Source organism: Artibeus jamaicensis, unplaced genomic scaffold, assembly GCF_021234435.1.
Source record: "Artibeus jamaicensis isolate MK-2021 breed Jamaican fruit bat unplaced genomic scaffold, CSHL_Jam_final scaffold_916, whole genome shotgun sequence".
NCBI lineage: Eukaryota > Metazoa > Chordata > Mammalia > Chiroptera > Phyllostomidae > Artibeus > Artibeus jamaicensis.
Window position 1 is genome coordinate 36487018 of NW_026522059.1, and position 23728 is coordinate 36510745.

The 23728-nt window shown below is 44.2% G+C and overlaps 1 protein-coding gene across 2 annotated transcripts in view; it reads right to left on the reverse strand.

The window, feature by feature from the left end:
* The window catches only part of SULF1 (sulfatase 1), a 151486-nt gene that overhangs the window by 21220 nt on the left and 106538 nt on the right, over positions 1-23728 (reverse strand). For both annotated transcript variants that reach the window (XM_037148941.2, XM_053661157.1), the window contains 6 exons: positions 16510-16660; positions 15403-15578; positions 14018-14146; positions 13686-13742; positions 12775-12904; positions 1587-1803 (listed from right to left, as the gene is read on the reverse strand). In XM_037148941.2, the coding sequence (XP_037004836.2) occupies positions 1587-1803; positions 12775-12904; positions 13686-13742; positions 14018-14146; positions 15403-15578; positions 16510-16660 (860 nt within the window). The remainder of the gene's footprint in view (positions 1-1586; positions 1804-12774; positions 12905-13685; positions 13743-14017; positions 14147-15402; positions 15579-16509; positions 16661-23728) is intronic.

Consider the following 23728-nt stretch of genomic DNA (forward strand, 5'->3'; position numbering starts at 1 on the left):
CAGACGCAGGTGGGCTCTGTGCGGCATGCTCACAGGCCTTCCCTGCTAGAACCGGAGGAAGGAGACGCCTATTGGCTGCGGTATCAGAACTGCCTCTTTCTCTCTGCAGAGTCCTGCGCTGAGGGCAATGTCCACTTATGGACACCCCTCCTGCTCTCAAATGTATAAGACTCCATGCAGCTTGGAAAGGTACCCTAGAATTCCTTAGTTTGTACTCTGTATTGAAAAATCATTGTGCGTTGTGGACAGCCCTTGGGAGCTGTCCCCAGGTTCCTGGGTGACAGGAGGCTGCCCCCACCTCTCAGCTGACCATGGTCATCAGTTTCTGCTAAGGGATCGTGAGAGGGGTCCGTGTCCCTTGTGGGTTTTCCATTTGATATGTAAAATATTAAACCTGGCATTTTCTCTCAGGGAGGAAAGAAAACCTCCCACATTAACAGTTCTCAGACTTTTGAGTTATTAACTCCTTTGAGAATTTGTTGGAGGTTATGAAGATCCAGAAAAATGCATATACACATAGATTATACTTAAAATTTTGGATAACATATTAGGGGTGTCATGATCCCTGAAAGCCCATCTGTGCGATTCAGGATAAAAAAACCTGTTTTAAGGGTTTCCACTGTTCTAGTGAATGATTTGCTTTCCTAATATTGGACACAGATATTGAATCTAATGCATGTTGGTTATTTTCAAACCAGTATAAGAAGGACTGACCACAGAAATGAGTCGGGTTCTATTATGCCACTAGATGGCGCTAGACCCCCATTCTTTCATGGACTGTATAGGACTAGGTTTTCTTACCTATATAATAATAGCAACAATCTCTGATACTTTCAATAAAAAAAAATGCTAGGCAGTGATTTTTCATACTGAATTCAACTTTTTTGACTCTGCCAGTGAAGAAGAATTTTAAAAATATATTGTCCGAAAACACATACGCTTTTATGAATATTTATGCTTTTCCTATTAGTTAAGTGAACAAGCATTGAAACCTTGGATTTATTTTCTCTGTTTTTTTTTTTTACAGCATCGTAAGGCAGACTAATCAGTACATTAGCATTAACATAAAATAAAATCAACCTGAACTATATACTGTTTACTCCTCGATAGCTCTTTTGTGTGTGGTGTGCAGGTTTTGTGTCTGGTGCTTTTAATGAATATACAGGGTCCAGCAGAAGTAGCACCTGCTTAAGTGTGGTTAGTAGGGTAATAATATGGGTGTAATAATTTATTGTTTTAATTTGAACATTTCTTCTGAAATGTCGTGCGGTGTGCTTGAGTGTGATATTGTTATGTTACAGAATTACGTGTCTGTGAGTTTGCAATAAAAGCTTTTGTAATAATCAGGGGGCATTATTTGTGCCAGCCCCTGTATTTGTATTCTACGGTTAAGTGAAAATGCGCACAAAGCAAAACTTCAATTTACCTTAGCTTTCGTATTATGAACAGAAGGATTATCCACTTTTAGCCCTAAAACTATGCATTGCTCATAGCTCAAATGTAGACAGAGCAAGCCTTTTCTCTCTGTCGTGTCTGTCCCCAAATGCCCCGGCCTGCCTCTGAGACAGCCACCGCCTGTGTCTTACTCGGAGTCCCCTCGTTTCTCAGGAACTGCCTCTGACTCTTCCTCTGGCTCCTGCTGGCGCGATAGCCAGACTCTCCACAATTGCACTCTTTGTCCTTGTGGTGGAAGCCGCGAGAGTAGAGGTTCCGCGTGCTCTGCCTGACGGGGAGCAGGTCGCTGGATCCTTTACACTTGTGAATTCGAAGCTTGCCCGATGCGTCCTCAATGCACTGCCACTTCTGCAAAAGCCAACCAGGTGTTTCTTATTAAGCACTGCCGCTATGGTTTTGAGAAGCCCTGGCAGCCCCCTTAATGAGAGTGCTTGCAGAAAGGCAAGCTTTTAAGTGGCCCTGCACTGAGTCGGCTCCCAGTCCTCTTTCGGTGAAGGCAAATACAGATGACAACAAAATCATTGGAAATCAGGACTACCTCAATGACACCAGAGCCAAAAATTGATACATAAATCCTTAGCATCCAGACTAAACAGAGTCTTGAGTGAAACACGTAAAAGCCCCTCATTCACAGGCCCCAGAGCTCAGCTGTCAGGGCCGTTTTCCCCAGACCCCTTCTTCTCTGGAAAAACAAACGTGGCTGCTTTGTTCTCTGCCCCTGAATTTCTAATGCGAGTCAGAGAAGAGTGGCCCAGGAGGAAGACAGAGATGACTTTAATCTGAGTCCATCCAGGGCGAGCCAACTTTCACTCAGCCCAGACACGTCCGGTTTTCCTTTGTGCCTTGCCCTGCTCCAGACGCCACACACCCAGCAGAGAGCGCTGCTCCCGAAGACACAATGTCCACCCTCCCAAGAGGGGCGCACGGGGAGCAGGCACTGGGTTTTCAAGTTCGAGTCTTCGATCAAGACTGGTGCAGATGTAAAGTGCAGTCCTATGCTGCACTGGATTTCCTATGAATCCAGTCAGTAATATTGTAGCAACTACGCATGGTGCCGTAAATATCAGGGGGAACACCTTGTAACTATATGATTGTCTAACCACAATGCCGTATACCTGAAACTAATGCAAAATGCTGAGTGTAAACTACAGTCAAAAAAAGATTTTTTAAAACACCTGCTTGGCCCTGGCTGGGTAGCCTCGTTGGCTAGAGCACTGTCCCCATTCGCCAAGGCCGTGGGTTCCATTCCTGGTCAGGGCACATACAGAAATTTACCAATGAATGCATAAATAAGTGGAACAACAAACTGATGTTTCTCTCTCTCTCTCTCTCCCCCTCTCCCTTTCTCTCTAAAATCAATTTTAAAAACTCTACCCTAAAACTTGCAAAGTAAAAAAGGCCGCTGCAGACACTGCCAGCTCCAACTGTGGACGAGTAACAACTCCGCTGCAGGTCTCACGTTCCTGTTTCCTGAGGACCCGTCCGTCCGGCTGCAATAATAGTGCTTCACCCGGGGGTCATTTCACAGGGGCCTCCGTATCGGAAAGACCAAATCACCAGCCTTTTACTTTCTATTCCCCCCTTCTCCCTTTCTAAAATGTTAACTGCAGAAGCAGAAAACATAATGACCTCAATTTTAAGTTGACCACAGTTGTTACAAAATGCTATCCTGCAGTGTTATCGAAGCTCTTTTCTCCCCTTCCATCTATGAATATCACCAGTGTGTAATTATTTACTGATACTTTTCTTTAAATGGATACATTTCTAAACTGTGGCCAAAGCAATGATAATTATAAAAGTATGTGTTTGTTTTGCCAGTTATATATTTTCACGTATACATTAAATACAAAATTCTTAAATAAAAGATGTTCTTTCATGCACCACATAAAGTCTCATGTAGCCTCTTGTTGTGCCTGTGCCACACGTGGGTAACTTTTCCGTTTCCAAGTGTCCCGAGGCAAGGTTAAGGTTGGTTAAGGGCCTCAGACGGCTTGGTCAGCAGACAGGTGGCACTCACTCATGGGCAAAATGGTGTCAGCCGTTCACAATGGACCAAGGTTCCGAGTCACAGTTTGTTTTCTCTTACCAGAGTCACCTGCCTTCATTAAATGTTGACTTATCTCGCCTGCTTTTGAGTGTCTACCATATTGTTCCCAAACCCCAGCTACAGAGAACCAGTTCTGTGATTTTGCTTTAGCCCCGTACACTCTTGGTGCTATTGAATTTAGCTGATTACTTCAAGCCACATCAGGCTACTTTTTTGTGTGGCTTTGATGGAATGTCTGAGATGTACAACATCTCCACCCTGAGAGGCAGGAGCTCGGCGGGGGACAAGGCAACTACCTATTTACAAAGCTGTGTAAAAGCAACAGAAACAAGAACAATCTAAGGATTAACTAACGTAGAGATAGATGATTTAACTAAAAGCAAACAAATAAAAGCCCTGAAATGTGAAGTCAGCTTGATAAGGCCTACTAGCTTATGTTCAATCAATGGTTCTCCCTCTTGACTCTACAGTAGGATTTTCAAAAAGTGATTTTAACGTGTAGTTGGGGTTAAGAACCACTGCTTTACATTTGCAAAGTCAGGTTGCTGGACCTCTCTGCGGCTGGTTTCCAAGAGGACAGCTCAGATGGATGAGTCTTGGAGTGAGCAACAGTATTCTTGAATGTGGGTGTGGTGGGCATCTTGGGTGTGAGAAGATGTCTCCAGTTGCACAGGTGAAACACTACTAGCTCATCTACACTGGCAACATGAAGAGTAACCTGGTCTTCTCCCTCTCTCTCCACAGTTAGTTGACAAGTGACAGAGCTGAGTCTGTGCACTCTCAGCTGAAAACAGCACGTGCCTTTCCACGGTTCTGCCATCCCAGGCGGACCCCAGTGCTGTCCAGGCCTGGGTTTGCAATGCTCCCAGCTGTGCCTAATTAGCTTGAGGAGACTGGACTGCAACTCCATTCAGAAATAATTACATGCCACATAGAATTTTTGCTGGTGAAAAGTGTCATCAAAATAAGTGATAACCTTTTATAGCTCCACCAACTTTGGGAATCAGTGATGCTTGAGTATCTGTCTTCAATCCAAAGGGGTTAAGGCACATCTGTCCACCTGGGTAATCTCTACTTCAAGTGTTCAAAAACTGGCAGTTGACTGTTTATTGCCCATAATAGCAAAAGAAGCAGACAGCTGACTCATAATTCAAGTCCAATAGAAGGTTACAAGGTGTTCTATCAGGCAGAAGAACATGGCTAATTTTATTTTTGAAAAAAATAGCCTTATGTCTTTTGAGGCACCCATTTATATCAACGTTAAAACAAATACTATTTTCTAAACACACAACTAGAATGAACACCTTCCTTTGTGAGAACCACCATGCATTAAAAAATTCTGCCTTTAAAAAAAATAATCTTGGCCTGGAATTGCTGAGGCTACAAGTAGATGCTTGTAGAACACAAAAGCGTAGGCAGAATCTTTAGTGACTTTGCCTATTTGGAACACAACCTGCATTTTTCCATTAGCCAAATTCCTGCTGACTTCCTATGGGATAAAGATGAAAGGAGAGGCTGTTTCCTTCCTGAAGAGCTGAACTTGACCACACCTGGGGTCTGGCACTGTACTTGGCACTGGCAATGCATATGCAAAAATAAAATATACATACGTATATTCACGTACATGTACAAACATGCACACCCACATATACCCACACACACACTACATATATGAACATACATACCCCACATTCTTGTATCAAACAAGAGCCAGGACAAAGATGCTAATTACTTTTTATACCATGAACCCTTTGAACAAGTCCTAGACCTTATGAGATAGAGCAATTAGCTACGGACTCTGAAGATCTTAGTGGCAAGTGTTCCAGGAATGCTAATGAAATATAATTGCCACACATTTTTACCACAGTCATTTTAGTGTTCGATATCATGACAATTTTTATGGCTGAGCAATAAAACCTTGAAATAGCTGCAGCTGCAATGGTCATCTTCGTGCATTATTGAGGGAGGAGAAGAAAGATAATTTTTAAAAGAAGTGCTCTGAAACTCATGCCGTGTGCCACTCAAATGATCAAAATAATGAGATAATTCTGCACTGAGAAGAGTTTCAGGAATCAGATGAGGCAGAACGCAGGTGAGGCAGCTGCTAATGGGACTGAGAGGCAGCCTCAGAAGCAGCTTTTGTTTAACAAGTGTCCTGGCGGAAATACTGCCCTCACGCCGTCTCACTGTTGTCCACACCCTCGAAGTTTATCAGTACAGTCAGTTCACGGCCAAATCCTATTTCCTCCAGCTTCTCTGACCACTCAATCCTTCTGCAAGTTCTCTTCCTGCTCTGCGGGACTTCACCTGAGCCTCCTCCTGCCTCTTGGGCTTGGCCATTCAGCAGGCAGTCATGTGTCTGCACACCAACATGTGGGTAAGGTGCCAGATTAAACTACTTAAATAACTGCTTAAATTATTATGATTTTATTTTAGTATTTCCAACTGCATCGGAACTTGGGATTAATTGCAAGGGCCACGTCTCATACTCCTGAATCGTGCCCTGATGATGTTAGCTCACTTTCAAATTGCTCTGTTCAGTAATTCTGTCTCAGCGTTTTTGACTGATTACATATCCCTGTATGTCGATAACACCAGGTGAGGAAAAGTTGTCTGGCTGTTTTGGCACAGGGATCCCTGTGTGCAGCTAGTTTGGTGGGACCAAACCTAATGAGAAATATGTCAAATGCCTTTCAGATCTTTCAACTTAACACCATCATTGGCCTCATCATCAGCATCAGCTATAGAATCCTTTACTTGATGCCAGGTGCTGATCTGAGCACTTTACACAAATTTATTCATTTAGTCTTCACAACCACCCGATGTGCTGCCAAAATTTGTTTACTGCAGCAGTGACCATCATCTAACACGATGAGAGGCAGCCATTGTTAATGGAGGTAAGTATTAGGTTAGGGACCTGAAGTCTTCCATTTTAATTTATTTTTACTAGTATTATTTGTTGCTAACTTTATGGCCTTGAGTAAATGGCATTATCTCTTTTTCTTCCAGATTCCATATCTGGTAGAATAATACTTGCTCCTCCTATCCTCAGGTATATGTCACGAGAATAAATTGTTGAGTGTTTTCGAAGTTCTTAGGAAAAGATGCCCTAGAAGAATGCAGAGCCATTCTTATGGTTGTGAGAATGGATTCTTATAGTCGGAAGAACCATTATAATTGCCCTTTAAAACTGGTTATCCAGTCCCCAGGTCAGTTCGTGTTTCCTGGGTGTAAACTGTGTGTGGTACAGGGATGATTTCCTGGGGCGCCTGGGGCCTTGGTTCACACAGATCTCAGTTTGAACTCCTGCTTGTCATCCTTACAGCTGTGTGACTTTGGTCAAATTACTTTCCCATCTGAGTTTGTGTTTTCGTATTTAAAATGTACATAATATCTACTGTATTTTATAGAATAGTTTTCATGTGTAAATGGTCCATGCAAAATATTAGGTGATGATAGAACTCTGGTTATTTTCCTTTCCTCGGTGACCACTACTAGGTAATCATTATAGTTTCTACATTTTGAATTGCATACATTTAAAAACTTTTTTTCTAATTAATTTATTTTTAGACAGAGGGGAAGGGATAGAGAGAGGGAGAGAAATATCAGTCTGTGGTTGCCTCTTGTATGTCCCCCACTGGGGACCTGGCCTGCAACCCAGGCATGTGCCTGACTAGGAATCGAACCAGCGACACTCTGGTTCGCAGGCTGGGGTTCAATCCACTGAGGCACACCAGCCAGGGCTGAACTGCATACATTTCTCAGTTTGCTCACAAATGTTCTATATTCTTATTTATACCAACTTATGCCCATTTTCATGAGTAAGAAACGAAAGCTTTAGCTATAAGTTTTTCTAAGGTGCACTGCAACGACAGCTGAGTTATACACTCACACACACACAAACACACGCAGAACACTTCTTCATCGTTATATGTCCCATTAAGTGAGTATGGTCATAGTGCAGGTAAAATCACACTCTCCAAAATGAAACAACCGTGCAGCGATTTTCCAATAAACTGATTACCCTTCAGGCCAGTACCAACAGGATGAAAAGCAGTTACCTGCATGTGGACATGTGTTTAGAATTTTTATCTCAACACTAGGGAATGTACAAGACCACATAAACGTCCTTGTTCAGACTGATACTTAGCTCAAGCCCCTGTCAATTGTTTTTCACAAACATGAAAGAGACTTACTCATGCCATTGAGATTTTTCTCCTGTTCCTTTAAGATGGGGTGAGAGGGATGGGGGAAAAAACGTGGAAAGGAAAGAGAAGAAAAGAGAGAACATGTTTCCTCCTCTATATTTTATTCTGGATAATTATGTGTAAAAGTCAGTATTGGAGTGCTAGAAGAAGTATGGTTCTTGCAGTTCAGGGAAAAGTAAAATTCATAACTTGACCTTGGCCATATGCTTGATAGCCAGCATTGGTGAGTGCTTGCTATATGCCAGGTACTTAATATATCTAATAGATCTAACCTTGGCAGCAGCCCTTTGCAGCAGGTACTATTATTATGCCCATCTTACAGATAATGAAAACTGAGGCGGAGTTAGGTTAACTCCCTTGCCCATGTCATATACCAAGAAAACGATGGACCCGAGATGCAATCCTAATGCACCCTGACCAGGATGCCAGTGAAAAAGGAGAAAAGTCTGGGACAGAGCATGAGGGGTCAGGTGGGCATCAGTTGAGGGGCGGCATTTGGGAAGGCAGAGGAGAGCACTTACATGCAGATGAGAAAGTCATATTGAAGGGGCAGGGAGGAGGGAAACCGGACCTGAGTGGGATGTTGGGGAGTCGTGGGAGATAAGGCAGAGTAGCATAAATTAAACGGGGTGGGGCCACAGCATGTAGTTGAGTAGTAGTGTCTGTCCTTATGTTTATGCCTCTGACTTGTTGAGGACATCATTAGATATGGTCTGATATTTAACCTTGTGGTTCGTATTTTGAGAAATGCACAGAAGCCGAAACACTGAAGTGGATGCACAACTGTTCTCTGAGGTTGAGGAGGGGCGGAGACAAGACTTAGGGGCTGAGCTGTGTGCACGCGGGCCCTGAGCAGACAAGAGTCCAGCCAGAGGACGGCACTGGGGCTCAGTCCTCCTGACCACACCCTCTGGCGTCAGGAGAACTCAGGCAAACGCCTTGGAGCCACGCTGTGATTGCTGTGATTTTGACCAGGGCTCCGTGAGTTTCTGGAAACGGGCTGTCAGTTTCTGGCAAACTAACAATTTTAACCATTTCTAGCCAGTAAACATCTTTTGTTTCTCTTCTGCACCTGGTTACAAAAGGTCTGAGGGATAATTTTTGGATGAGAACATAAATCCTGGAGCTAAACCAGTTATACTCAACAGGTTGCATTCTCATTCCCTTTGCTTGATGCTGGGATCCTTTTAGAGTTTTACAAATCTTTGATTTTATGTTGATACAAGTGTAGAAAAGCAAACTACACTGCAGAGATGTTGGAACTCAACAACCCCACACCAGGACATGGCATTTGATGTACGTAAATGAAACATTTTTTCTTCTTAAATGACAGAACATATGAAAAATGTGCTTCAGAACTGAATGCACAGGGAATTTTTTTATGTAACTGCTATTTAACAAGTCAATATTTACACCTAGAAAAAAGAGGAAAAATGACGTTCACCCTACATGAATGGTTCTGCATCTTGGCTCCTTATGGGAATCACTCAGGAACTTGAAAAACAAAATCCAAAACAAAAGCAACCATCGCTGATGCCTGGGTCCCCTCCCCAGAAGTTCCGATTTGATTTTTCCAGAGTAGGACTTGAATGGCAGCATTTCCAAAGACACCTTGTGATTCTCACGTGCAGTCACGGGTGAGAACCATTGTCTTCGATGCTGTGAGTGGGTCCTAACCCCATGGCTTCAGCCAGTCAAATGCCATTTATAATTGCAAAGGGAACGTTTCCTGTCTTACACTTCTGCATGTTCTAGGGAAGAAAAGATAGAACATGAAAAGAAGAGATAATAGGTTCTGACTTTGGGTTTGTATTTAGCTTAAGTCTTCTGGCTCTAAATTTCCTTATTAGGAAAACGGTATCATTCAACTAGAGAATTTCTAAGCCCCCTGCCACCTCTGTTTCTTCTTACTGGAGGCCTGAGGTTCTTAATCTTATTGGAAAATCCGGATGCCTTGGCTGGCCTCTGGACGCTGTACTCTAACTGGTCTGGGGTGAGGCTGTGCATCAGTGTTTTCAAAAGCTCCCCAGGTGATTCTGATGCGCAGCCGGAACTGAGCATCACTGGTCCCGTTCTCCGTTGAACCAAAGTCTCTTCAGACAGAAGTTAAGGTCTGCACATTGGTGCATGTCTGTGTGTGTGGTGTGTCTGTACATAAATGTCCTAGGGGTGTAATTCCAGCTGAGAGGGGTGGGAATTCACACTCAGCCTCATATTAATTCAGAAACAGAAGTAACACACACATATATGTCCACGCTGTCTTAATCAGTCCCTGCTGGCTGTGCTGCTCACGCAGTGGAGAAGGGATGCCAAGTGTCTGGGATTCAAGCCCATTTGCATCCCCTGCCGGCTTCCGAGGAATGAGGCTGACAGGTGAGGTGCCCTGGCACAGGACCACCGCCCCGCATGCGCACACTGCTCCACAGTTCGCCCGGCTCCGCACACACGTGATATCCTTCATCCTTCGAAGACTGATTAAGTTTCCTCATTTTAGAGACAGAAAACCGAAGACGCAGGAGAAATTAAGTGTCTGGTCCCTAAAAAGCAGTGGATGCCAATCTTCTAACCCAAACTTTGTGATTTCAATCTGTCTTTTAAAAATTTGCTTTACTCCATGCACCCACATCGATCCCACCACACAGTCCTTGGGAGACCAGGCATTGCCGTGTGGTGGGAGGGGGTCATACGCTGTGTCTTCGAGGATTAGGAGCGAAGCAAGTGGGGCTCCTGGTGCTACCTTTTCCTCTACACCCCAGGGAAGGCCCGATCAAAGAAAAGACTGTGTTGCCTTCGAACGAAGGCAGTTACTCTTGGTTAAAGAAAGAGATGCACCAGGTGTGAAATCAATGGCAAGAGATAGATTCCAGACAAGTGAGATCTAACCTGAGCTGTCACCTTGATCCCGAACAATACAATCTCATTATTCTGGGCTTTTTTCTTCCTTCTTAAAAGGTCAATGATACTGTAACTGAAAAGATAATCTTCAAAGCAGCCAGAGAGAGCAAAAAAGGCCGACGTATAAAGATTCCACAGAACACCACTAAGCTATGTTGGGTTTGACCCACAGATTCAATGACCACATAAGGAGGCTCCACATTTTCTTGAAGTTCTCAGACTCTTAAAGAAATCCCCTTTGGGGACACAGTCGAATTCCTCATTCCACGACTCCAGGCTCTTCTAAAAGAGGTCGCTGCTAACATCCTCATGTATCCATGTGATAGAACCTACATTCAAACTGCCTAACACAGGGATAAAGTGGCAGAGGACAATTCAGGGAGCCAGCCACTGAAGCATTTCACGGGGGCAAAACAAGTTCTGAACAATATGAAGGAGCAAAGTGACATTTTCAACACAGCACCTGCTCGGAAAGCTTGGGCCAGAGCACCATGACCCAGTTTAGGCTCCAATTTCAGCACAAGCCCTATGAAGAGGTTTGCAAGACTAAATACTGAAAGGTAGGCAGTGTAGCTGATTCCCAAATGGTCATAATGCTTGCCACATAGCGAGCTAAATAGTAAGAAGATCACCCATTTGCATGAGCTATATTTAACACTAGACATTTCCAGCTACTGAATCCAGGTAAGCTAGTCTATGAAGGCTGGCACATAGAAATCATTCTAGAGCTACCAAACAATGCTGAGGTTTTAGTCATAATAATACTTAGAGCTCCCATAAGAAGGATCTGAAGGCTTCAAATTAAAATATAATGAACAGGTCTAAGTTTCTCCACTAAACACTTGAAAATTAAGACCTGCTAGAATGCTCTGAAGGCCTGGTGTCATCCCTTCCTTCAGCAACCTTCCCTCGCCCGTCTTCTGTTTCAGAGGAGCCCGTGTGGACGAAAAGCATGAGGAAATGCAGACAGTGGGTGGGTCAAACTGTTTACTAGGAGCGACTCTTCACTCAGCGGGACACCGTATATAAAAAGAGTACAACGAATGGGGCCATGTTAACAACAACCAGGCTATCCGTGTGCCTGACCAAATTGGAACTGGTGTTGGCTAATCGTGTGGCTAGCTAGAGGACAGAAGAGTTTTAAAAAACAGATGTCAGAAGATTCGACTTCCTTTTACCTAGTTAACATAACCTCCCCTGGAAGGCAGTGGCCAGAGCTCTTGAATCAGACAACTAATTTGGATTCCACTTCGGCCACGCCCCGGCTGCACACAGACTCCCCCCCCCGTACAGTGGTGATGGCGAGGCCCACCTCACTCGACAGATGTGAGGGTACATTGAGCCAATGCACAGGAAATGCCGCGTGCAGCACCTCGCTTAAAACACATGCTCAAAAATGTTAGTTACGCTTCTTTTTCCTCGGATTTTGGTCTAAGTTGCAATGACTTGGGCAGAAATTCGGTTTCTCGCATCATGACATAGCATTTCTTGGAGCTAACAGAAATCTCAATCAAGAGTGCCTATAATAGCCCTGGCTGGTGTAGCTCAGTGGACTGAGCACGGGCTGCGAACCAAAGGGTCACCAGTTAGATTCCCAGTCAGGGCACAAGCCTGTGGTCTCGGTCATGGCGGAGGTGTTACTGTGAGCCCCCCACGACTGCTACGAAAAGCTTATTTATACAGACATGTACATTATACATGGGGAAATCTTTTCATTAATTAATTTATTTCTAAGTCCTTATCTGAGGACACTTTTTTCACTGCTTTTTTAGCAAAAGAAGAAGGGAGAGAGAAGAGAAAGAGAAACATTGATGCAAGAGAGAAACACTGACCAGTTGCCTCCTGTGTATACCTGGACCTGGGATTATTCTCTGCTGGACCAGGGCTTGAACCTTCAACCTACTATGAATGTCTCTTCAATGAGCAGGATACCATATACAAAAGAGTACAGTGAGGTCATTTTAATAATAACCAGGTTATTCATTTCACATGTCTGATCAGCCTTGAACTGGTGTTCAAGTTTGTGCCCTGACCGTAACTCGAACCCAGAGCCCTTTGGTCACGGAACAATGCCCCACCCAGCTGAGCTCCCCCAGCCAGGGCTGAAAACCTTCTCGATTAGAAATGGAGAAGCTGCACGTGGGGGCGGAGAAAAGCCGCATCACTCACCTGCCCAGGCTGTTCGCAGGCTGTCTGGTACCTGGTTTGCTGGCACAGTTCTTTGACCCTCTCATATTTGGGCAAGTGATTTGACTGTTGGATATTCTTGTTGGATTCTTCTTTCTTACGTAGAAATTTCCTTTGACAGAAAGGGAAAAGCTTCTTATATGAGAAGTGATTGAATTATCTCCCCTGTGACCCTCCTGTTCGCGTTCTCTTCCCTGTCCCTGACTCCTCATTCTTCAAACAGCCAGAAATAGATGTTAGGGCTCTGACCACAGAGTTCAACATCTGATGAGGCCCTCACCACAAGGCTGGGTGAAGAGGAAAGGCCAGGATTGGAGGAATCCTTTCCCCTCAAAGCATCACTTTCAAAACTTTGGCATATAATGGGTAGCTTTACAGACGCAAAGATTCTTTTTGTTAAAAAGCAATTTAAAGAAATGCTTCCTCTCAACATACGTAGGGAAAAAAGCAAAGATGGCGAGCATTATAAGGCAAAAGGGGAAATCCAGAAGCAACTAGGGAAATAGTCACAGCCTTGTATGTTTGTGTATTTAAAACTAAGGAAAGAATACCAGGGGAGGAAGTAGAAAGGTGCCAGGTAGGACTTGGGAAGAATGGCTAAGAGAGTCAATTGGCTGGTCTGATTTGGAACCAAGGCTGAGAAACTGACAGTAAGATCCATAGCCACGTAAGGGCTTTGGACCCTCTTATGAGAATTTATTCTTCACAGTTCTCTGATGCAACAGTCATTATTCTGCTGGCCAGTGAAGGAAGAATGACTAGCAAACCATTCAATTTTGTTACCAGGCTTGCGAAATCTGTAGGCTTCGTAAACCGAAGGGGAAAAAATACCCAGCAGGGAAAGCTGCCCACTAGGACTGGTTCCCAGAAGCACCCCAGGAACCAATAATTACCCTCTTTCCACCAGGAATGTATCACGCCAGATTTTGGCCTTTTTGTTTGTTCGAAACCTGCAAGCAAAATAATAATATTTACAGTTGGCATCTGAGGACTTTCCAAACGGATCTGCGCTAACAGTTTATTTAAAGGAACACCTCTCACTTCCCGCAGACCACGGCTGTGTCTCCATCAACGTGCTATGTATAAACGACCAAGAAATACTCCGCCTGGCTCGGCGACCGCCCGGCACGGCAAAGCTACTTGGCCTCCACCTCGTTCAGCTTCTGGCTGGTTCTGGGAGCCAGGTGCCTGGGGCTGTCAGCAGCAGGAAAGAAAGTTGACTCACCTGTTACCTGGCTTTTCCAGGTCCAGAAGTTTGAGGACAGACTTGCCGTCCACGTCGGGAGGCGGGTCGAGCCCAGCGATGTCCAGGATCGTTGGGGCCAGGTCGATGTTTAGGACAATCTGGGGGACTCTGCAACGGGACAGAGGGTTACATCCCAGACCCGGCACTAGTGGAGGGTGGTCCATAGGGCTGCTGTCTCCACACTGTGACCCATTGGCCTTCAGTGCCTCTCCTCTCCCAGCTGGTCTCCCGGGGAGTGAGCTGCCTTTGGCCAGGTGGCTCAGTGATCAGTGGTGAGACAGCACAGAGCAAGATGAACTGACTCTCACAGGGGCCACTGGAAAGATGCCCAGAGCCCTGAGCCTGGGCCACACTGTCACACAAGTCATGGCCTGATCTATGGTTTTTGTAGGATGTGCATTTTCTTCTAAAACCCAATAGTCCGTAACTTCTCTGGTAAACTATGGCTTTAAAATCGACTTCTAAGGAAGGACATGAAGTTTTTACATTTGAATCAAATCCATGCCGTCTAGACTTTCCAACATAAAGCCCTCTCATTCCAGATTTGACAGTTCCTGAGGTGTGTCTAATGATCTGAAGAGACATAATGACGTTCTTCCTGGAAACCCTTCTTCATGACATCCCCCTCTCCCTGGGAGGGGGTGGATTCCCGCACAGGAATGAGGTTCAGGCACCGGCATCCAGGACCGGGACTCTAAAGCAGCTGTCAGTCGAGCTGCTTCCTCGTGAACTCAGGGGTCCTGGCTAGATGCTCTGCATGGGCCTTGCAGCTTTTGAATTCTACTTGCATTTTTTTCTTTCGCTCTTTCTGTAATTATTTTGTGCACATGTTCTCACTTTAGACAAAACACTCTGCTGTGGTCGGCAGGGCACATGAAACCCATCGTGCGATGGGAAAAGAGAGACACACAGGGATGCGGTGGTTTGCCTAAGGCGACAGGAATAAAACTCCAGTCCTTTCGGTTTCTTTCCTCTTTTTTTTTAAATCATGCTTTAAAAAAAGTTCTTTAGTAATAATTAAAAAAAAACTAAGAGGATAGCACTCATTTTTTAAAAAGACAGTGTATCTCTGTCTTTTTCAATTCAAAGAAAGTAAGGATGATACATTATCTTCGATTCTGGTCAATCTGAGAGAATTAATCATTGATACAGTTATTTTTCCTTTCTCTTTAAATAGCATATGTTAGTTAGATTAACATGTGTCGAGGGGGGTAGGTGTCAGTTTTCATCTTCTAAATTAGCAACCTACATACACCCTTTGTTGTTTTGGATAAAAGGAAACCAGACACTGAGATCGGTAATCGAATTATCTCAGATGTCCATGAGCTAGGACAGCTGAACGTTACCAACACAGAAATACGTACATGGATCCAGGTTCTACACTTGGCCCACGAATAAAGAAAGGCACACGAATATCAAAGTCATATGGCATGGATTTCCCCTTGACCAGTCCAAACTGCCCGATGTGGTAACCGTGGTCGGCGGTGTAAATGATGTAAGTGTTCTCCAGCTCCCCTGTCTCCACCAGCATGTCATACAGCTGAAACACAGCACGGGGACAAGTCAGAAGTGGTCGTAATGGCCCGAGATCACAACAGTGTTGCCATGATTTCCCCCAAATCTTTTTTCCATTACTTTTAAAAGGCAGGAGCTGCTTTCACAGGACCAACAAATGCAAACGTTAACCACAGTTTCATGCTGCTTACAGTCCTGGAGGGAAAAGTCCCATAATCCAGTTGAAAAGTAACATTTGTGAATCTGGCACATGCTACTCAAAGGTTTCTGTTCACCTATTTGAAAGAAAAGAAAAACCACCCACAAAACACCTCTACGCGCAAACTTATAGGTTTTACTTTGAAAAGTTCATTGTGAAAGCAAATTTTAATATCATCACTCCTACATCTAGTGATCAGGAGTTACAAACAGACTGCTCTGAGCCTGTCAGATCTAGCTTTTAGCCAGGTCTTCCTTGGCTTATGCATGCTTTAAAACTCATGAAATTTCAAATAAATTTTTTTTTTATTTCTGGCTTTTTCCCAAAAAGCCAGAAAACTTGATGATGCTGCTGAATCTACATGTCTATGTGGCAAAAATTAGCTGGAGCTGAGTAGTTGCTCCTTCCTCTAAACGAATCGCTGAATTTCAAGTTCACCACAATCCTCACCGTTCCCTATTGCTTCATACCGGATCTGCTTTAGTTATTTACATTATTTGCTTAATTCCTGAAGGTATTTGTGAGTGTAGCCCTTGATTTTGATGTTTTGATATTTATCTTCTCTCTGCTGCTGGCTCTACAAGAACCAAGCCTAGAGAGGTAACGGAAGAAATCACAAGATGAGGGGGGCCTGACACATTTTCTCTTTCATTTCTCTCTCGACAAAACAGAACAGAACAAACAACAACAAAACTGGATTGACAAGAACGGGACGTTGGGCCAAAACCTCGTCCCTGAGGCAAATTCCCGTGCTTACCCTTTCCACAGAATCATCCACCGACATGAGCGTCTGGAGCCTTTTGCGATGCAGAACGTTTGTGAATTCCATGTGGATGGGTAGCATGGGCCCCGTATACTGCAGAATCCAGTGCTTGTCCATGTTTGGTGCGTAGTTGTAACTCGGAGTTCTGAGAAGATCCAGAAAGGAATCTTACGATATTGGTTTTTAGCCTCTTACAAAACTATCTCAAGTTAAAGGTTGTGAAGTAAGCATTTAGGAAAGATAATTTAGACTCTGTCAAAGTATTTTCCTCTCCTGTGTGACTTCTGCCTGCGAATTTAGGAAGATCTGAAGTCTTCTCCACCCCAAACAACACGTGTCTTCCGAAGGTATATGGATTCAACCTCATAAAAGCAAGATTGGCAGCTAAAAACCTAATTAGTGCAAGTTCATTTGGGTTCACTGAACAAAATGTGTAGAAACACATCAAGACGATCATGGTAATGTTACAAATCTACAGATAAAACTCAGTAATGTAGAAGGGAATGTTCTCATCGTGATGTTAACTCATAAAATTTTACTGCTAATTAGGCTATTAAATATAGTCACAAATATGTTATGTGGAATGATGAATCATAATTTGAACACACTTTTTCCTCCTGAATTTACTAGGGCATTTATATGGGACAGGTAAAAGGAGGTATACAGTTGTTCATATGGAAAACGACACGGTAATTAATAATAACACAAAATAAACTCTGTTTCCAGTACTCACAACTGCGTTTGCCCCCTCCTGTATACCTCGCCTCTACCAGTTTTTCTCATTCCTAACCTTGTATGTAGACACCACTAATATAATTGGCTTTACTGGAATTGTAACCAAGTCTCTTCTGTAATACAGGTGCTTCCCAATGAAGCTGTTTATTTTATAGAGAAATCGATATAGATGTAAGGCTTGTTGTACATGGGGGAGGGAGTCTAGCATTCTAGGACAGGCCGGTTCAGGCCTGTATTTAACGTATTGCAAGAGCCCAGTGGTACCAACACTTTCCACTGGGGACAAAACACGTCACCTTCTCTTTGAAATTTACCCAACTCCCTCAGCCAGTGGACGCTGCCACCACAGATTCCCAGAGAACACATCTATACTACATTTCTCGTGCTGAGAATTACTCGTCTACATTTGACTTCTCCATCAGACTCTTATGATGTTGAACCTTCTTCTTGGATATTATTAAGACTAGAGAAACAGTTTAGTATTAAAACTTAGTATTTACCATGTGTCAGGTATTATGCTAAGTGTTTTATATACATTAGCTCCTTTAATGATCTTGGCTCTTCTAGGAAATAGGTTTATCATTCCCATTCACAGCTGAGAAAACTCAGGCTCAGCAAAGTTCATTTCCTCAGATTAACAAAGTTAGCAGGTGGAAGAACCAGGATTCGATTCCAAAGCCCACTTCCTTCAACAAAACGAAGGAAACGTGAAGTGAGAGCCGCTTCCAAGATTGCTTTTCATATGAACCACAGCTTCACGAATAGCCAGTCTCAGGGGTGTTTTGGTAGCACTGGTCTTCTTGGAAAGAAAAGTCAGTTCCCCTTCTTGGAACGATGACCTGCATGCCTGCTGGCTAACCTGCAGAAGTGCAACGACTCAAAACCCAATATAACACTGAGCAGAGTAGAGACTGCACAACTAATGCTCAGAAGTGTGAGGTACACTCCGTCTTAAAGAGACAGGTTTGCAGAGTGGCGGAAGCTGGGGTGGCTCAGTGTGCTCATGTGTAAATGAGGACAAGAGCACCTCTCTTAAAAAGTTCTTCTGAGGAACAACTTTGTCTACCTGTATCTATGTATCTATTACCTATCTATCTGTCTATCGATTTCTCGCTTAAAAGTGCCCAAAACACAGGAAGCACAAGAGTGTCCTACATGAGCCAATAAACAAATACATTTTATATACGTATCTGGATTGAAAAAATCCTGCAGCATTAAAAAGCAAACAAGCTTTGCAGGTATCACCTGCCATTCTTTTCATGGAAACTTTGAATATAAACTTTCTTCTCTTTTACAAGTGAATGACTCCCCAACCAAATGGCCCCATTCTGTCGGCCTGAAAGGGCTCGTCGTTTCTGAATGGGATTTGGAGTTGTATTATCTCGGGAACTTGTGTGGTAGGAAGGGGCATCCGCCTGAGTTTCTTACTCTTCACGCAGCAGGTCAAGTTACAAACAGGATTAGATTAAGTGGTGGAGGAGGAGAGAGGGGGCTTCTAAATCCCATTGGAAAGGGATCTTCTCCCCTGGTGGGTAGTTTGAGGTCAGAGAAATACAGCGAGCTGGATGTGAAAGGTCCCTAACCATTTACTGATACGTGCCCTGAAAAAGAATACGGCCATAAAAGATTACACAGGGCTTCTTTATAATACCTAAATATCCTCCTCTGACTGCCTTTGATGTTGGTTCGCCTTAATTTTAAAATAAATCTAGTTGACTTTTTTAAAACCGCAAAACCTCAACACAAATAAAAATTACAATAGGGAACTGAAGCGCGGGCTTCACGGTGGGCAAATTATATCTTCCACTGGTTACCTTGATGTGCTTGGCACGGCTCCACCTCACTGGGAGGAACAGCAATTACAAGCCTCAAATTGGACTCCCGGATTTACAGAATGACATATGTTAAACCTGGCTTATATTAAAAGGGGGAGTTCAGGTCAGTTGTCAAAGCTGTACCCCCCCTGCTTTTTTCCCTTCATTTCTTGATGTGGGAGATGACCCCCAGCTCTGGGGCTGAAGTCCCAGGTGGGACCTCAGCAGGGGGCAAGGAGGGAGGGTTATGCATTTGCCTTTTAAAGGAAGACAGACTGACCCGGCTTCCCACAGCACAGCAGCTGTTTGGGGACCTGCAGGTGGAAGGTCGGGGGGTCACTGAAATTGACAATGTTGTTGAAAAGTGATCTTTTGCCAAAGGCCTGTGGTTGCCTCCTGCTGGGGTCTGCCAAATTCCTGGAAGATGCAGCCTTCTGTCCCCCAGTGATAATTAAGGCTGCTTCCCCAACAATGGCTTTAACACGGATTGAAGTGGGCTGGAGCTGGGGGCTGGAACACAGTGAAAGAAGCAGGTAATTGTTTGAAGGAAAAGTGGAAAACCACATATCCAGTCGTTCCGGAGTGTTTTTGAAATCAGATCCTGATTCCCATCCCCACCCTTACTAGCATGTGATGATGGACAACTTTTTTCCCCCTCTAAGCCTCTGTTTCTTCATCTATATAATGGGTATAACAACTTAAAAGAGTTCTCGTGAGGGTGAAAAGGGATTTCAGGGACGGAGAGAACAAATCCTAGGATCGCATCATACCCATACTCATGGGTAGCTGGAAAGAGCTTATTTTTTAGCTCCTTTGATTGTTGTGGCAGCCCTGAGGGGCAGGGAGGGCGTCCTATTCCCATTTTACAGACAAGAAAGTGAAGTGTCAAGAAAAAATGTGCTAGGACTGATGTTCCTTCTGTGATGACATCGCAACGACCAGAGTCCTGAACCCCAGTCTCGAAGAAGTGCCTCAAAATCCCAGTCATCAAAAGAACGGATAGAAACATTTCTTTCTGTGAAAAAGTAAGTCCTGAATTCCTCAGCCTTCATCCTAATTTAAAACATCAGCAGCTTCTGCTTCCCATTCAGATACCTCGTACCAGATGCTGAGCGGCTACTTTTGTTGCAAATACAGAATGCAGTCTGACCCTGCAAGGCACCCTGGATGCAGAGCAAAAAAGTCGGTAACGCTGGCTATTTGCTTTAAAATTGAGAGGACAAAACACTGAATTGCCATTTTTGCATTTTTGTTACTCTCTTAAAAAAAGAAAGAAAAACAAAGAATCCACATGAGTTACAGTTAAAGGTGCCTGGTCTGGTGAGACTTCCTGTTGTCTCTTTGGGTAGGACTTTTGCCCAGAACTGTGCACTCCAGACCTTAGATGCTCAAGAAAACATACCTGTAACCCTCTATAGACTATTGCGGTACTTGAAAGTGTCAACTTTCCCCAGCAGGCTTCCCTGCACATTGTTTTTCTCTAGTCTTTCTCCTGGGACTTTGTCTCGCTCAGGCCACTGGAGCAAGCACAAGTCCTTTCACCCACTGCATTTGCAAGTTCAACCCTCAGCATCAACGGCAATTCTCCTGCCTTTTGATTCTCTTTCCAGGATTGCTTATTGACGTAACAGGAATAAGAATTCTAAAAATCAATAATGTCATCTTTCGTTTTTGATGGGTGGGTATTTTAGGAGAATAATTCTTACTAGTGAAGAAATATTTCAAGAAATGCATGTGTTGTAAATTACACCCATACTTGGGGAAATGCAAAGACCTTAGCTGTTCATTCATTCCACTGGTGGCCTTAGCTGTCACCAGTGAAAATAAATATATTCGTAGTGTGTTACAGCCGAACATGTGTTTTCTTCATTTGTCATTTAGTCTCAGACAAGAAAAACCCCAGCGATCTCACTCTTGAAGGGTTTGGTAGCAGGACCATCACTCGCCGAGAAACGAAATGGTCCTCAGTTCCCAGAATAAGCCAGTTACACAGATTCAAGACACACACACTCGAAGCATTAAATTGGAAATTCTATACCGAATCTTCCAAGCCACACAATCTCAGCTTTCACTACAATTGAATTTATTTAATTGCCTTTGTGGAGGTAGCTCCACAAGAGTTCAAACGTCTTTAGGTAGGTAACACTGAACACACGCAGGAAATACCAAAGGAGCTTGATTACAGCTCTATCGTCAGACTAATTTAAAGAGTCTTCTAACAATGTTGCAAATGCGAATTAGAATTTTGCCAATACAGACACAGGAACCACTTCTAACATTAGCTGTGCCTGTGATGGGCAGTGAGCAAGCCTGGGGCTGGGGGGGGGGAGGCAGGTGATCACCTGGGTCGAAGAGAATCGACTTTTGTCTCCAGCTCTGTCCCTATCTACTGATGTGCCATCGACAAAGACATTACAGGGTCTTTTTTTTTTAAACATAGATTTTAGGCCTTCATTTTTTAATCTAAAAATATATGGAATTATATTATTTTTACGTGTCCTTTTTAATTTATAAAACTGATTATTTAATTATTTTTACATTTAAAAATGTTTTAGCCCTGGCTGGTGTAGCTCAGTGGATTGAGCGCAGGCCTGCGAACCACACGATCGAGGTTCGATTCCCAGTCAGGGCACATGCCTGGGTTGCAGGCCAGTTCCCAGCAGGGGACTCCCGAGAGGCAACCATACATCGATAGTTCTCTCCTTCTCTCCTTCCCTTCCTCTCTAAAGATAAACACATAAAATCTTTTAAAAAATTAAAATGTTTTAATGTCATCTAGTTGGAGTGGATGTTTATTCATTTTCTAAACACCGCTCCCCAGGCACCGGGAGGTAAAGATGAAACCCTTCATCCTGCCTTCAGGAACGAGTGGCCTTGCGTCACTCCAGGACACCATTCACACAGTGTTTTGTGTGAATGCTGCCCCCTGGAGTTGTGCAATTGGACTTCAGGGGATGGGTTGGGGGGGGGATGGAGAGCAGAACAAAGTGGGAACGCAGGAAAGGGTGCAATCAGTTCTGCCCAAAGAGGAAATTTTAACGGAGATTTTACAATTCTCTCATCAGAAATTGTTATGGAGATTTAAAAATTTTCTCATCTTCAGAAGAACGTCCCTTTCTGTATTTGTGGAAGAAATGAAGTCAGAATGTGCAACTTCTTTTTAATGCAAAACTTCTTTCCAACTTTCATTAACAAAGGTGTTTCCAAAACTTTGTTCGGAGGCTTACACAGAGAGTCTTCTTCCATTTCACACACTGTGTTGATCTGAAAACTCCACTTTCAGCATGATTCTTGCAAGTGAGTGGACAGGGCCTGTTCAGGGGAGACTTCAGATTCCCCTGGAACCCGTGACACTGTGTGTGTCCACACTGCCAGGTATGGCGAGAAAGAACTGATGAATTGAAACAAAATATACTATTTTGATAGAGGCACCCTTGGCAGGAAGGTGATAAGAGAGCTTTGGAGCTTCCCATCGAGTCGTCTGGAGGGCCAGTGGGTGCTCCCTGTCACAGGTGCGCATCATGACATCACAGAGGCCAGGAGAAAGGAGTTATGTCAAAGCCAGAGTGAGGATACGGCACTGCTCTGAGGGCACTGGAGCGCTCACTCACTGAGAAGTACAGCAGAGTCTTAGCTGTAGTGAAGGGCTTTGTGATAAGGATGGTTCTGTGCATTATTACTACAATGCAGGTGCCCTCGGATGTCTCAGAGGCCAGGAGCGGCTGAGCTACGTCTGATTAAACAGTGCCTCCCGTCACCAGTGGCCGATAATCCGCTCTCATTCTTAGCTGGTTGGCATAACCTCCAGCCTCAGTTTGTAAAGCCAACGACAAGCCAGTGTTGGCCCGGCTGGCTTCCTTTGTTGGGAATGGCAAACACTGTGGAAACACGATACATTTGCTCCAGGCTGAGAGGGTCACGTAGCTACTACCTAAAGCCGGATGAAAGGCATCTTGATAATGCTTGGCCACCAAGGAAGGTGACCTTAAAGGAAGCATTCACATTACTTGGGTCCCCCCAATGGGGGCGAGTCTACAGCTTCTTGCTCTGTTTTCACTGGGCCTGCCAAATCTTTCTGCACAGTCCTTAACTTCTTCCATCCCTGTGCTCCAATGAGTTGCTAATGTTTTCTCTAAGGACACTGGCCATTCAGGAGCTCCATGCACCACAAATGGCAGCTTTTCTTCCATTTGTCTCACCCCTTTTGTCTGCAGACTGAACTGTGAACCTGTGCCGTCACTCACAATGACAAGAGATGCACACGGACCCTTTCCAGCCCCTTCTTCCTGCGGCAGCAAGGAGACATTTACAACAAAGATGCCAGCAATCCAAGGCTCCAAGGCCTGAGGGGAGACACCAAGTCTCCACATTCTAGGTGCAGCAAAGCCCAAAGCTTAGCAGCAAATGGAAGCTGAGTCACCCAACCAACCCCATGAGTTTTCGTTTTCTATGGCTAAGGTTGCACACACTCTGCGCCTGGAAGAAAGAGCACAGCCCATACCGGTGCTTACCCGACCGGTGTCTTTAGAACAGCCAGGTGAGGGAAACACGGCCCAGTGCGGGTCTCAGTTCTCCACAACATTTGTCATGTCCCAGTGGCCAGGTATCGACCTGTCATTTCTCTAGCTACTTCCCCTAAACATTAAGTTGAACCAAGCAAAGTT